At 43.6% G+C, this 12,221-nt stretch overlaps 1 protein-coding gene across 2 annotated transcripts; it reads left to right on the forward strand.

Annotated features, from left to right (window-relative positions):
• The first annotated feature begins 2,964 nt into the window (after positions 1-2,964).
• On the forward strand, positions 2,965-8,064 carry LOC108417996 (rano class II histocompatibility antigen, A beta chain-like). Of its 2 annotated transcripts, XM_037536283.1 has the most exons (4): positions 2,965-3,250; positions 7,145-7,258; positions 7,369-7,397; positions 7,521-8,064. In XM_037536283.1, exons 1-3 carry the CDS (start codon positions 3,025-3,027, stop codon positions 7,389-7,391), a joined length of 363 nt encoding a protein of 120 aa, XP_037392180.1. In that variant the 5' UTR covers positions 2,965-3,024; the 3' UTR covers positions 7,392-7,397; positions 7,521-8,064. The 2 variants fall into 2 exon arrangements, with proteins under 2 accessions (XP_037392180.1, XP_037392179.1); XM_037536282.1 differs by lacking the exons at positions 7,369-7,397; positions 7,521-8,064 and having other exon boundaries at positions 2,968-3,250; positions 7,145-7,362.
• The last annotated feature ends 4,157 nt before the right edge of the window (positions 8,065-12,221 follow it).

A 12,221-nucleotide genomic window follows, 5' to 3' on the forward strand; every position in this document is an offset into this window, starting at 1 on the left:
CCATGGGCATTCATACAGAGTAGTCTCCACACTTCTGGGAAGGCTTTCCACTAGATATTTGTTCCCATTCAAGCAAAAGAGCATTTGTGTAGTCAGATTCTGATGCTGGACAACAAGTAAATAATGTTCCAGTTCATCCCAAAGGTGTTCAGTGAGGTTGAGGTCAGAACACTGCTTTGGCCATTAAAGTTTATCCAAACTCATCAAACCATGTCTTTATGGAGCTTATTTTGTCTACAGGGTCTCAGTAATGCTGGAACAGGAAAGGATCTTTACCAAACTGTTGGCACAACATTGGAAGCCTAAAATTGTCTAAAATGTATTTGTGCTGCAGCATTAACATCACCCTTCACTGGAACCCAGGGGCCCAAACCCTGAAAAACATACCCAGCCCATTATCCCTCCTCCACCAAACTTTACTATTCTCACTATGCATTCTGAATGGGTAAAATTCTCCTGGCATCCACTAAACCCAGATTCATCCATCAGACTGCCAGATAGTGAAGTGATTTGTGACTGCAGAGAACGTTTCCACTGCTCCAGAGACCAGTGGCAGAATGCTTTACACCACTCCAGCTGACCCTTGGCACTGTGCATAGTGATCGTAGGTTTGTGTGCAGCTGCTCAGCCATGGAAACACTTTTTGCCTTCAGCAGTTCTTGTGCTGGTGTTGCTTCCAGAGGCAGTGTAGAACTCTGTAGTATGAAATGCAATACATGCACTAAATGTTATGCACTACATGCTTCAGTACATGGCAGTCCTGCTCTGTGGGTTTGGTTGGTCTACAGCTTCATGAACTGTGTTGCTCCAAGACTGTTTTATGTCACAAAAATAGCACTTACAGTTGACAGGGGCAGATCTAGTAGGACAGACCTTTCATGAACTGACTTGTGGCAAAAGTGGCTCATCAGCATGACCCATTCTACTGCCAGTGTTTCTGTCGAGACTGCAAGGCTATGTGCTTGATTTTCTACACCTGTAAGCAATGGGTGTGGCTGAAACACCTGACCTCAATAATTAAGTGTATCCACGTACTTTTGGTCATATAGTGTCTTTCTGTATTAGATTAGATTAGATTAGATTCAACTTTATTGTCATTGTATGTCAGCTGGTGTGAATTTTTGGAACCAAATGAAAGCAGAAGTGAGAGAAAGAAGTGTTATTTTTACTTCTTTTCAGAGTCTGCAGGATTTTCTATTCCCTGTGTTCCCATAGATTAACAAGATCCTCTTTTTGCATAAAGACATGAACTAGATTGTAGATGAATTCTACAACATATCATTTGCAGTGTTTCTTAAGTCAATAATACAACCGTGCTCCACCTCTTAACACACTTAACTCAGGTAACTGGTGTCTTAGTAGCCTTTAATTACATTCATGTGCTTTAGGGGCTGAAGTAGAATAGAAATGTGATTATGTTGGTGTTTCTTTTGGACTATAGCGTATATAAAAGTTTTCAGTGTGGCCTGGTATCCTCTACAGCCCTGTTCAACTGGATCACGAGCTCCATCTAAGCGAGAAAAGGTTTAAAGAGTGTGACTGTCTTAGTTATTAAGTGATAAATTGGTGTAAAATACACAACTAGTATCCTCCATCCTGGAAAAGAGATAACAAGACTTTATGGATCAATGGCTGTCAAAATCATCACCAACATTGTTTTCTGATATAAGTGCTTTAATAAGGGCAGTCTTAAAAGAAATCGTCTCCTGTCCTGAAAGACCACAGAGGAGTTGAGGGGAGGACAGGAGCAGTAGGAAAGAATTAACGGTAAAATGGGACAGCGATCTGTTCCAACGTCATCAGATTTTATGTTGATTATTGAGGATCAGAGTCTATCACAACATTCAGTTGAAAGCACTCCCCTAATAAATCTAGTCAAGTTGTGGCCTGTTTACATTTGAGTGTGGCCTTGTCTTCCATGTTTTTTTATTATACATCAAGTACGTAATACACAAAAGAGAGAAAATACTGTATATGAATACAAGCAAACACATAATTTAAGAATAGTTGGATTCCTCCAAGTAATTTGCCACCTCGGTGAGTTAAAGACCTGTCTTTTAGTCTACATTCATGAATCTTCCTCTGGTAACTGCTCTGATAAAGTTCTTTTAATGGATGATTCTTTATGTAGGGAAGAACCTTTTTAAAGTTTAATGAACCTCCACATAGTGAAAGGTATGCAATAGGAATAGATAACATTATATGAAGGTTTTTAAAACCTTTAAATGAATTTTCACAGCTACAAATCCCTGAGTTCCTAAAGAGCTTGATTACATGACTTAGTGTTGGTGTGCTGTGAGAGGTTTATGACAGGGGTTACACTGTGGAACAAAACGAGGCACGTACAGTCTTATCCGAAAGGGGCCTGGTGTTCATTCCAAACTAACAAGAGCAAAACCTGATTGCACATTTTTAATAACTTTCTTGGAAAGTAAACCCCACAGCCACTCCAGCCCTTTGCAAATGAGATTGAACACTGTCACATACCAACAAGGTTTTTCGGTGTTGCATGAATCAATTGACCAATTTCTTCCCCCCTTTTCACTTCTGGCTCAGCACTCTGTTATAATCACAACCTATATTCACTATGCTGTCCGTTTTCAGCAGGACAGTAGAAGACATCTTTCCCACTCACTGAACTCACTGAAGCATCCTTGCTTTGATTGCCATACCCAAATTCATAATGCATTCCTTCAAATGTTCCACATTCAAACAGAGTGTTGTTTTGGAGAAAGTTCTTTAATGTGGACCATTTGAGGAAAACGCGTTGTGGATGTTTGTTTTAGCGCCACCCCAGAGGTGCCTCAGTGTGTTCTGTGTATGTAGGAAAGACATCAAGCTGAAAATAGATGCCATATTGTCTGAATGCACTAATATGACTTCATGTACCAGATAATTAATTAGTACCAGTAACATTAATTTTTCATGTACAAAACATACATTTTACATGTAAATTTTACATTTACAGTGAAGTCGAGGATCAAACTCGTGGCAGAACAGCAGGCCAGTGGTGGTCATCCAGCCATGCTGATGTGCAGTGCGTACAACTTCTACCCCCGAGTCATTGATGTGTACTGGCTGAGAAACGGTGAAAAGGTGACCAGTGATGTGACCGCCACTGAGGAGATGGCTGATGGAGACTGGTACTACCAGATCCACTCCCACCTGGAGTACACGCCCACATCTGGAGAGAAGATCTCCTGTGTGGTGGAGCATGCCAGCTCCAAGAAGCCCATCATCATTGAGTGGGGTGAGAATGAACACACATTAGTACAGACTTTATAGCCAATTTACACTGAGCTGCTTCATACTTCTTACTTCATACTGAGAAAATAGCTGATCATGAAAAGGTCAAGTAGAAATTTGGTAAAGATGCGTTTTATGATTGACTGCCATCTGATCATTTCAGGCAATGGTTTAAGTCATACTGGAAATACAGTCTGGCAAAAAAGCTGAAAAACAACTTCTGTGGCTTTTTACACCACAAGTCTTCTAAAACTGGAGTTCCTCTATTATTAAATGCCTAATTGCACAGAAAAAAGATCTGGCATGAGATCATCTGAGGGGATTTCAGAAAAATGTGTATATATATATATATATATTTATATATATTCACACGCATAAATGTCATTTATGAATCAGAATGACTCAATGTCAAATTATAAAGCTATGAAACTGGTTCCATGTTCCTGGCGACAGTAAAATGTCTTAATTTACTCAAAGCTTACTAACAATTAAAGTAATATTAAATATTAATGTTCACACAGATGGCCTCTCCTTGGATCACCACCTTATCGTGGTGGAGGGGTTTGCGTGCTTGAATGATCTTAGGAGCTATGTTGTCTGGAGCAAAAGCTCCTGGTAGGGTCTCCCATGGCAAACTGGTCCTAGGTGACAGGTCAGACAAAGTGTGATCCATAATAACCCCTATGAAGACACAAAAACAGGACTTGCGTACCCTGCCCGGAACAGGGTTACCGGGGCCCCACCCTGGAGCCAGGCCTGGGGGAGAGGCTCGCCAGCGAGCGTCTGGTGGCCGGGCATTTACTCATGGTGCCCTGCCGGGCCTAGCCTGAAGGAGTTACATGAGTCCCCCTCCCATCGACCCACCACCAATGGGAGGGGCAGTAGTAGGGGTTCGGGGCATTGTGGATCGGAAAGTGTCCGAAGGCATGGGCCTTGGCGTTCTGATCCTCGGTTGCTGAAACTGGCTTTTGGAACTTGGAACGTTACCTCACTGGCGGGGAAGGAGCCTGAGTTGGTGCGCGAGGTTGAGAGATACCGGCTAGATATAGTCGGGCTCACCTCAACACACAGCTTGGGCTCTGGGTCCAATCTCCTTGAGAGGGGCTGGACTTTATTCTTTTCTGGAATTGCCCATGGTGAGAGGCGGCGGGCAGGTGTGGGCTTTCTCATAGCCCCTCGTCTCGGTGCCTGTATGTTGGGGTTTTCTCCGGTGGACGAGAGGGTAGCTTCCCTACGCCTTCGGGTTGGGGAACGGGTCCTGACTGTTGTCTGTGCTTATGCACCGAACAGCAGTTCAGAGTACCCAGCCTTCTTAGAGTCCTTGGGAAGGGTGCTTGAAAGTGCTCCTCCTGGAGACTCTATTGTCCTACTGGGGGACTTCAACGCTCACGTGGGCAATGACAGTGAGATCTGGAGGGGTGTGATTGGGAGGAATGGCCTCTCTGATCTGAACCCGAGTGGTCTTCAGTTTTTGGACTTGTGCGCAAACCACAGTTTGTCCATCACGAACACCATGTTTGAACACAAGGATGTCCATAAGTGCACATGGCACCAGGACACCCTAGGCCGCAGTTCAATGATTGACTTTGTAGTCGTGTCATCGGACTTGCGGCCATGTGTTTTGGACACTCGGGTAAAGAGAGGAGCTGAGCTGTCAACTGATCACCACCTGGTGGTGAGTTGGATCAGGTGGTGGGGGAAGATGCCGGTCAGACCGGGCAAGCCCAAACGCATAGTGAGGGTTTGCTGGGAACGCCTAGCAGAAGAACCTGTCAGATTGATCTTCAACTCACACCTCCGTCAGAACTTTGACCAGATATCGGGGGAGGTGGGGGACATTGACTCAGAATGGGCCATGTTCCGTTCCTCCATTGCTGAAGCGGCTGACTGTAGCTGTGGCCGTAAGGTAGTTGGTGCCTGTCGGGGCGGTAATCCTCGAACCCGGTGGTGGACACCCCAGGTGAGAGATGCCGTCAAGCTGAAGAAGGAGTCCTACCGGGCATGGTTGGCCTGTGGGACACCAGAGGCAGCTGGCAGGTATCGACAGGCCAAGCGATCTGCGGCTTCAGTTGTTGCCAAGGTAAAAACCCGTGTATGGGAGGAGTTTGGTGAGGCCTTGGAAACTGACTTTCAGTCGGCTCCGAAAAGATTCTGGCAAACCGTCAGGCGACTCAGAAGGGGAAAGCAGTGTGCCACTAGCACTGTATATAGTGGAGATGGTGTGCTGCTGACTTCGACTGAAGACGTCATTGGGCGGTGGAAGGAATACTTTGAGGACCTTCTCAATCCCACCGACACGTTCTCCAGTGAGGAGGCTGAGTCTGGGGACATGGGAATAGGCTTGTCCATTACTGAGGCCGAAGTCGCTAAGGTAGTTAAGAAGCTCCTTGGTGGCAAGGCTCCAGGGGTGGATGAGATCCGCCCTGAGTTCCTCAAGGCTCTGGATGTTGTGGGGCTGTCTTGGCTGACACGCCTTTTCAACATTGCGTGGACATCGGGGGCGGTGCCACTGGATTGGCAGACTGGGGTGGTGGTGCCTCTTTTTAAAAAAGGGGACCGGAGGGTGTGTTCCAACTACAGGGGAATCACACTCCTCAGCCTCCCTGGCAAGGTCTATGCAGGGGTACTGGAGAAGAGAGTCCGGCTTATAGTCGAACCTCGGATCCAGGAGGAACAGTGCGGGTTCCGCCCTGGTCGTGGAACACTGGACCAACTCTTCACCCTCTCCAGGATTCTGGAGGGTTCATGGGAGTTTGCCCAACCAGTCCACATTTGCTTTGTGGATCTGGAGAAGGCATTCGACTGTGTTTCCCTAGGGTATTCTGTGGGAGGTGCTTCGGGAGTACGGGGTACATGGCTCTTTGCTACGAGCCATTCAGGCCCTGTACAAACAAAGCTGGAGTTTGGTTCGCATAGCCGGCAGTAAGTCAGACTCGTTCCCAGTGAGAGTTGGACTCCGTCAGGGCTGCCCTTTGTCACCGATTCTATTCATAATTTTTATGGATAGAATTTCTAGGCGCAGTCAAGGGATGGAGGGTGTCCGGTTTGGTGACCTCAGGGTCACATCACTGCTGTTTGCAGATGATGTGGTCCTATTGGGGACATCAGGCCGCGAACTTCAGCTTTTGCTGGATCGGTTTGCAGCCGAGTGTGAAGCGGCTGGGATGAGAATCAGTACCTCTAAATCCGAGACCATGGTTCTCAGGCGGAAAAGGGTGGAGAGCCCTCTCTGGGTCGGGGATAGGCTCTTGCCTCAAGTGGAGGAGTTCAAGTATCTCGGGGTCTTGTTCACGAGTGATGGTACAAGGAAGCGGGAGATTGACAGGCGGATTGGTGCTGGGTCAGCAGTGATGCGGGCTCTTTACCGGTCTGTTGTGGTAAAGAAAGAGCTGAGCCATAAGGCAAGGCTCTCGATTTACCGGTCGATCTACGTTCCCACCCTCACCTATGGTCATGAGCTTTGGGTAATGACCGAAAGAATAAGATCGCGAATACAAGCGGCCGAAATGAGTTTCCTCCGCAGGGTGTCTGGACTCTCCCTTAGAGATAGGGTGAGAAGTTCAGTTATCCGGGAGGGACTCGGAGTAGAGCCGCTGCTTCTTCACGTCGAGAGGAGCCAGCTGAGGTGGTTCGGGCATCTGGTTAGGATGCCTCCTGGACGCCTCCCTCGGGAGGTGTCACAGGCGAGTCCACCTGGGAGGAGACCCCGGGGAAGACCCAGGACACGCTGGCGCGACTATATCGCCCAGCTGGCCTGGGAGCGCCTCGGATACCCCCTTGGAGAGCTGGTGGAAGTGGCTGGGGAAAGGGAGGTCTGGGCTTCATTGCTTAGGATGCTGCCCCCGCGACCCGAACCCTGGACAAGCGGAAGATAATGGATGGATGGATGGATGGACAGATGGCTCTCTTCCTGAGGCTGAGAAGAACAAGATCGCTATCGGAGCTTCAGGACTGATGTTGGGGATCATCCTGTCAGCTGCTGGATTCCTCTACTACAAGAAGAAGTCCTCAGGTCAGTGGAGAAACGAGACTAGAGACTAGAGAAAGTGACTAGTCCTGATCCATCTGGAGTACTGGTGCATTAATCTGATTTACCATGACATTTATTACTGTGTTTCACAGGCCGGATCCTGGTGCCGAGTTAAGCTCTGGTAAACTTCATTTCTTTTTCTCCTTTTGTTTGAAATCTATGAACTGGTTTTATCATACTCAGACATAGATTATGTATTAAATTCAGTTATTCAGCTCTTACATGTTTATCTGGATTCCTGCAGGTCTTTGTGGTGTTGAGGACTCGCCTTTACTCTCAGGTGGTGAAGCAGCAGAAACTACAACAGATTTTGTCGTCTGCATTCTTTATAGAAAACATTTAAACAGCTGTTTTATTTCTAAGAATCTTCATTAAAAGCACAAGCTTGATTGTTTTCTTCTTATGAGTTTTTATGTATTATTAATGATGAGAGGAGCTATTAGAAATATTCTTTACTGCACAAATTTCTGTGAGTACATGAAAACTGATTTTCACATTGATCTATTACAGAATTAGTAAAAACATTTATAGACCATCTTTACTGGAGACTTTATTATTAGGTATGTGTGAGCAAATCTGGCTTTGACTAACTGAAGAACTCTTTAAATCTGCTTCTGTAATTATTCATACTTTTAGCTTTTCCTTAACAGACCAGCACCAAAGAGACAAACTTCTATTAACAAACACATTTCTATTATCATCAGTCGCTCTATGTATAATACTTTAAGGTGGAATTGGCTCTTGATTTTGTGTGTATTTGACTGCTTTTAATAAATATTTCTAAATTATTTTGTGTTTAGAGTCTCTTAAATTGATATACAGTCTTTAATCATGCATTTTATGAAATTACGAGTCATGTGGATGAATTACCTAAGCTTGTGTACATCATGTGATGAAGAGGGACCAGTCCATCCATCCATCCATTTTCCAAGCCGCTTCTCTGTCAGGGTCGCGGGGGGGTGCTGGAGCCTATCCCAGCAGTCTTCGGGCGAAAGGCACGATACACCCTGGACAGGTCGCCAGTCCATCACAGGGCAGACACACAGACACAGACAGCCACTCACACACTCACACCTAGGGGCAATTTAGCATGTCCAATCGGCCTGACTGCATGTCTTTGGACTGTGGGAGGAAACCGGAGAACCCGGAGGAAACCCACGCAGACACGGGGAGAACATGCAAACTCCACACAGAGAGGACCCTGGTCACCCGGCCGGGGAATCGAACCCAGGCCCTCCTCGCTGTGAGGCGACAGCGCTACCCACCACGCCACCGTGCCGCCCGAAGAGGGACCAGTCACTCCTGTTAATTATTAATTTTCATCTATTACGTTTATTCTGTCTTATCCATGAAGGGCTGGTGCAGATTTAAGCTAAAACAGCTCACTGATGATACTGAAACTAACAAGTAAAATTTGCTTAGTAAGTCAGCCTCACTTTTATAAACTGTTAAGCACTGATTTTTTACTACAGCGAAGAACACGAGTATATCTTATACTTGAAGTATATAGAGATTTCTAAATGTATATTTATTTATTTAACATTTTATGGAATTACTTAAATGAAGGTATTTCTTGAGATAGAGACTTATTTAAAAGTATATTTATCATCAACTTAAATGTATTATTTAGAAGTGTATTTTAAAGCACTGACTTTTAAATAATGCTTTAGTACATTTTAGTTGCATTTTGGTTACAATATAATACAAACTAACTAGCAATCAAATATGGGTAGATATACAGCCAAGACTATACATTTAAAATATGTTTGAAGTGCAGAAGGATTTGTAATTTAATATTAGTTGTAACATAAGTTGTTCCAGTTTAACACAGAAAGGCACTTGTAGGCATAGAATATTTCAACATAAATATAATCTAAGAATATGTAAATTGTTTTTTCTAACAATATATTATGTCTATGTGTATGTTCTATAAAAGTACACTTAAATAGATGTTGCATTTAGTGAATTGTTGTTGAAGTTTAAATAAGACTGAATTGTATCCGTTCATCCAGTAGTACAATCCCACTTCTAAAAATATTGGGACACTAGTAAACCATATTTTAAAGGAAAATACTACAAAGACAACATATCAAATGTTGAAACTAACAAATTTTATTGTTTTTTGAGAAATATTTGCCCATTTTGAATTGAATGCCAACAACACATTCCAAAAAAGTTGGGATAGGGGCCTGTTTACTGCTGTGTTTCAGCACCTCCTCTTTTAACAGCACTCTGTAAACGTTTGGGAACTGAGGAGACGCTGCGGTAGTTTTGAAAGCTGCTCGACAGTTTGGGGTCTCCTTTGTTGTATTTTTCATTTTGTAATGTGCCAAATGTTTCCAGTGGTGACAGATCTGGACTGCAGGCAGGTCAGTTTAGCACCCAGACTCTTTTAATATGGAGCCAGGCTGTTGTAATACAGCTGAAATAAGCAGAGTCTTCCTTGAAAAAGACGTCGTCTGGATGGCAGCACATGTTGCCAAAACGTATATGTTGTTCAGCACTGGTGCCTTCACAGGTGTGCACGTCACTCATGCCATGTGCGCTAATGCCTCACTGTACTGTCTTGAATGCTGGCTTTGGAACTGAGCACTGATAACAATCTGAGTGGTCTTCAGCCCGGAGGACACAGTGTCCATGTTTTCCAAAAAGAATTTCAAATGTTTTTTGGAACCTGTTGTTGCCAACAAATTCAAAATGGGCAAATATTTTTCAAAAAACAGTAACATTTCTCAGTTTCAACATTTGATATGTTGTCTTTATACTATTTTCAATAAAATATATAGTTTACATGATTTGCACATCATTGCATTTTGTTTTTATTAAAATTTTTCACAGCACCCCAACTTTTGGAAATGGGGTTCCAAACTCCAAATCCAAATTCCAAACTTGATTTGAATCATGATATTTAGCACACATATCCAATTCATTTATTATACATAAAACTAAAAATGGAGCTTAGTTTATTTTATTTACTTTTGTCTTGTGATAAAATAATCATAGCTCATACACTAAATGGCCAAAAGTATGTAGACACCTAACCATCACACCTATATGAGCTTATTGATCATCCCGTTTCACAACCATGGGCATTCATACAGAGTAGTCTCCACACTTCTGGGAAGGCTTTCCACTAGATATTTGTTCCCATTCAACCAAAAGAGCATTTGTGTAGTCAGGTTCTGATGCTGGACAACAAGTAAATAATGTTCCAGTTCATCCCAAAGGTGTTCAGTGAGGTTGAGGTCAGAACACTGCTTTGGCCATTAAAGTTTATCCAATCTCATCAAACCATGTCTTTATGGAGCTTATTTTGTCTACAGGGTTTCAGTAATGCTGGAACAGGAAAGGATCTTTACCAAACTGTTGGCACAACATTGGAAGCCTAAAATTGTCTAAAATGTATTTGTGCTGCAGCATTAACATCACCCTTCACTGGAGCTGAGGGGCCCAAACCCTGAAAAACATACCCAGCCCATTATCCCTCCTCCGGGCAAGTGTGCTCACTGCCCCCTAGTGTGTGTTCACTAGTGTGTATGTGGTGTTTCACTTCATGGATGGGTTAAATGCGGAGGTGGAATTTCTCCGGTTGTGGGATCAAAAAAGTATCACTTAATAACTTAATAACTTAAATGTGATTATGTTGGTGTTTCTTTTGGACTATAGCGTATATAAAAGTTTTCAGTGTGGCCTGGTTTCCTCTACAGCCCTGTTCAACTGGATCACCACCTCCATCTAAGCGAGAAAAGGTTTAAAGAGTGTGACTGTCTTAGTTAATAAGTGATAAATTGATGTAAAATACACAACTAGTATCCTCCATCCTGGAAAAGAGATACCAAGACTTTATGGATCAATGGCTGTCAAAATCATCACCAACATTGCTTTCTGATATAAGTGCTTTAATAAGGCAGTCTTAAAAGAAATCTTACAACTAATTTTGTGTAGATTGTCTATAACTGCGTGTATATAACTGCTCACCTGAATGTCAGTTATCAGAACGTACTACCTGTATCTACCTGTATCAGAACAGATGTTGCTTGTTTACACAACAGAGACCTGGATTCACTTCTGTTTGATCTTTCACTTGCACTACACAAAAATCAGTCTCATCTCATTTTGCAATGGGTATCATGCTACACTGTGAGAATAGTGCATATCATGAGTCTGTTGTCAATGGGTGCCCATGTGCACAAAAACGTCAGCTTTAAAGTACAACATCCTGTGTCTTAGGTTCTGTGCACTGATCAAATGGCTACTTATGATTTCTGATTGATTCTCTTGTTTTGAGGATTTCTGAGCCTGTAAAAATTTGGGCGTCTTGCATGTCAGTGTAAGAAGTCTATTACCTGAAATAAATCAGCTTTAATTGTGAGCTGAAAGTTCTTATCCTGACTTAATAGTCACTGAATCTTGGCTACATAAGACGGTTGCTTACCCTGAAATGAATCTGTGAGTCTACAATTTGTTTCAGCAAGGCTGGATGTCTGAGGATGTAAGGGGGGCAATTTATACCAGAGAAAACCTTCAAGGTTCAGTCACTTTAGCCAAGTCCATTCACAAACTGTGCAAATGATTGGTTCTTCAAATTAAGCTATCAAACAACTTTTTTTTTCTCCCCACCTGGGTGGTATCACCTTCCACCACCACCTGCATTCATATAACAATATTTCCCATGCTGCCGGTGATGCCTTCATTCATTTATATGATGATGATACTATCCTGTATATGACTGACTCATCCCCTAAATCTGTGCTGTCAGTGCTTCAGGATAGATTCCTGTAGGTTCAAAATGCCTTCTAAGCTGCTTTTCCCTCAGGGTTGCGGTGGTGCTGAAGAAGGCACGGTACACCCTGGACAGGTCGCCAGTCCATCACAGGGCCTGCTCAATCATAGTGATGCACACTGGCATGTGGAGCTGCACTTCAGAAGCTTGATGTTCTTCATC

The sequence above is a fragment of the Pygocentrus nattereri genome, chromosome 29 (assembly GCF_015220715.1).
Source record: "Pygocentrus nattereri isolate fPygNat1 chromosome 29, fPygNat1.pri, whole genome shotgun sequence".
NCBI classification, from domain to species: Eukaryota; Metazoa; Chordata; class Actinopteri; order Characiformes; family Serrasalmidae; genus Pygocentrus; species Pygocentrus nattereri.

What these genes read in the sequence shown, in the direction of transcription:
- LOC108417996 (XM_037536282.1), top strand. Translation starts at nt 3,025, where the DNA reads ATGCTGATGTGCAGTGCGTACAACTTCTACCCCCGAGTCATTGATGTG. An exon ending in GCCCATCATCATTGAGTGGG is followed by an intron (nt 3,251 to 7,144) that starts GTGAGAATGAAC and finishes ATGGATGGACAG; the next exon opens with ATGGCTCTCTTCCTGAGGCT.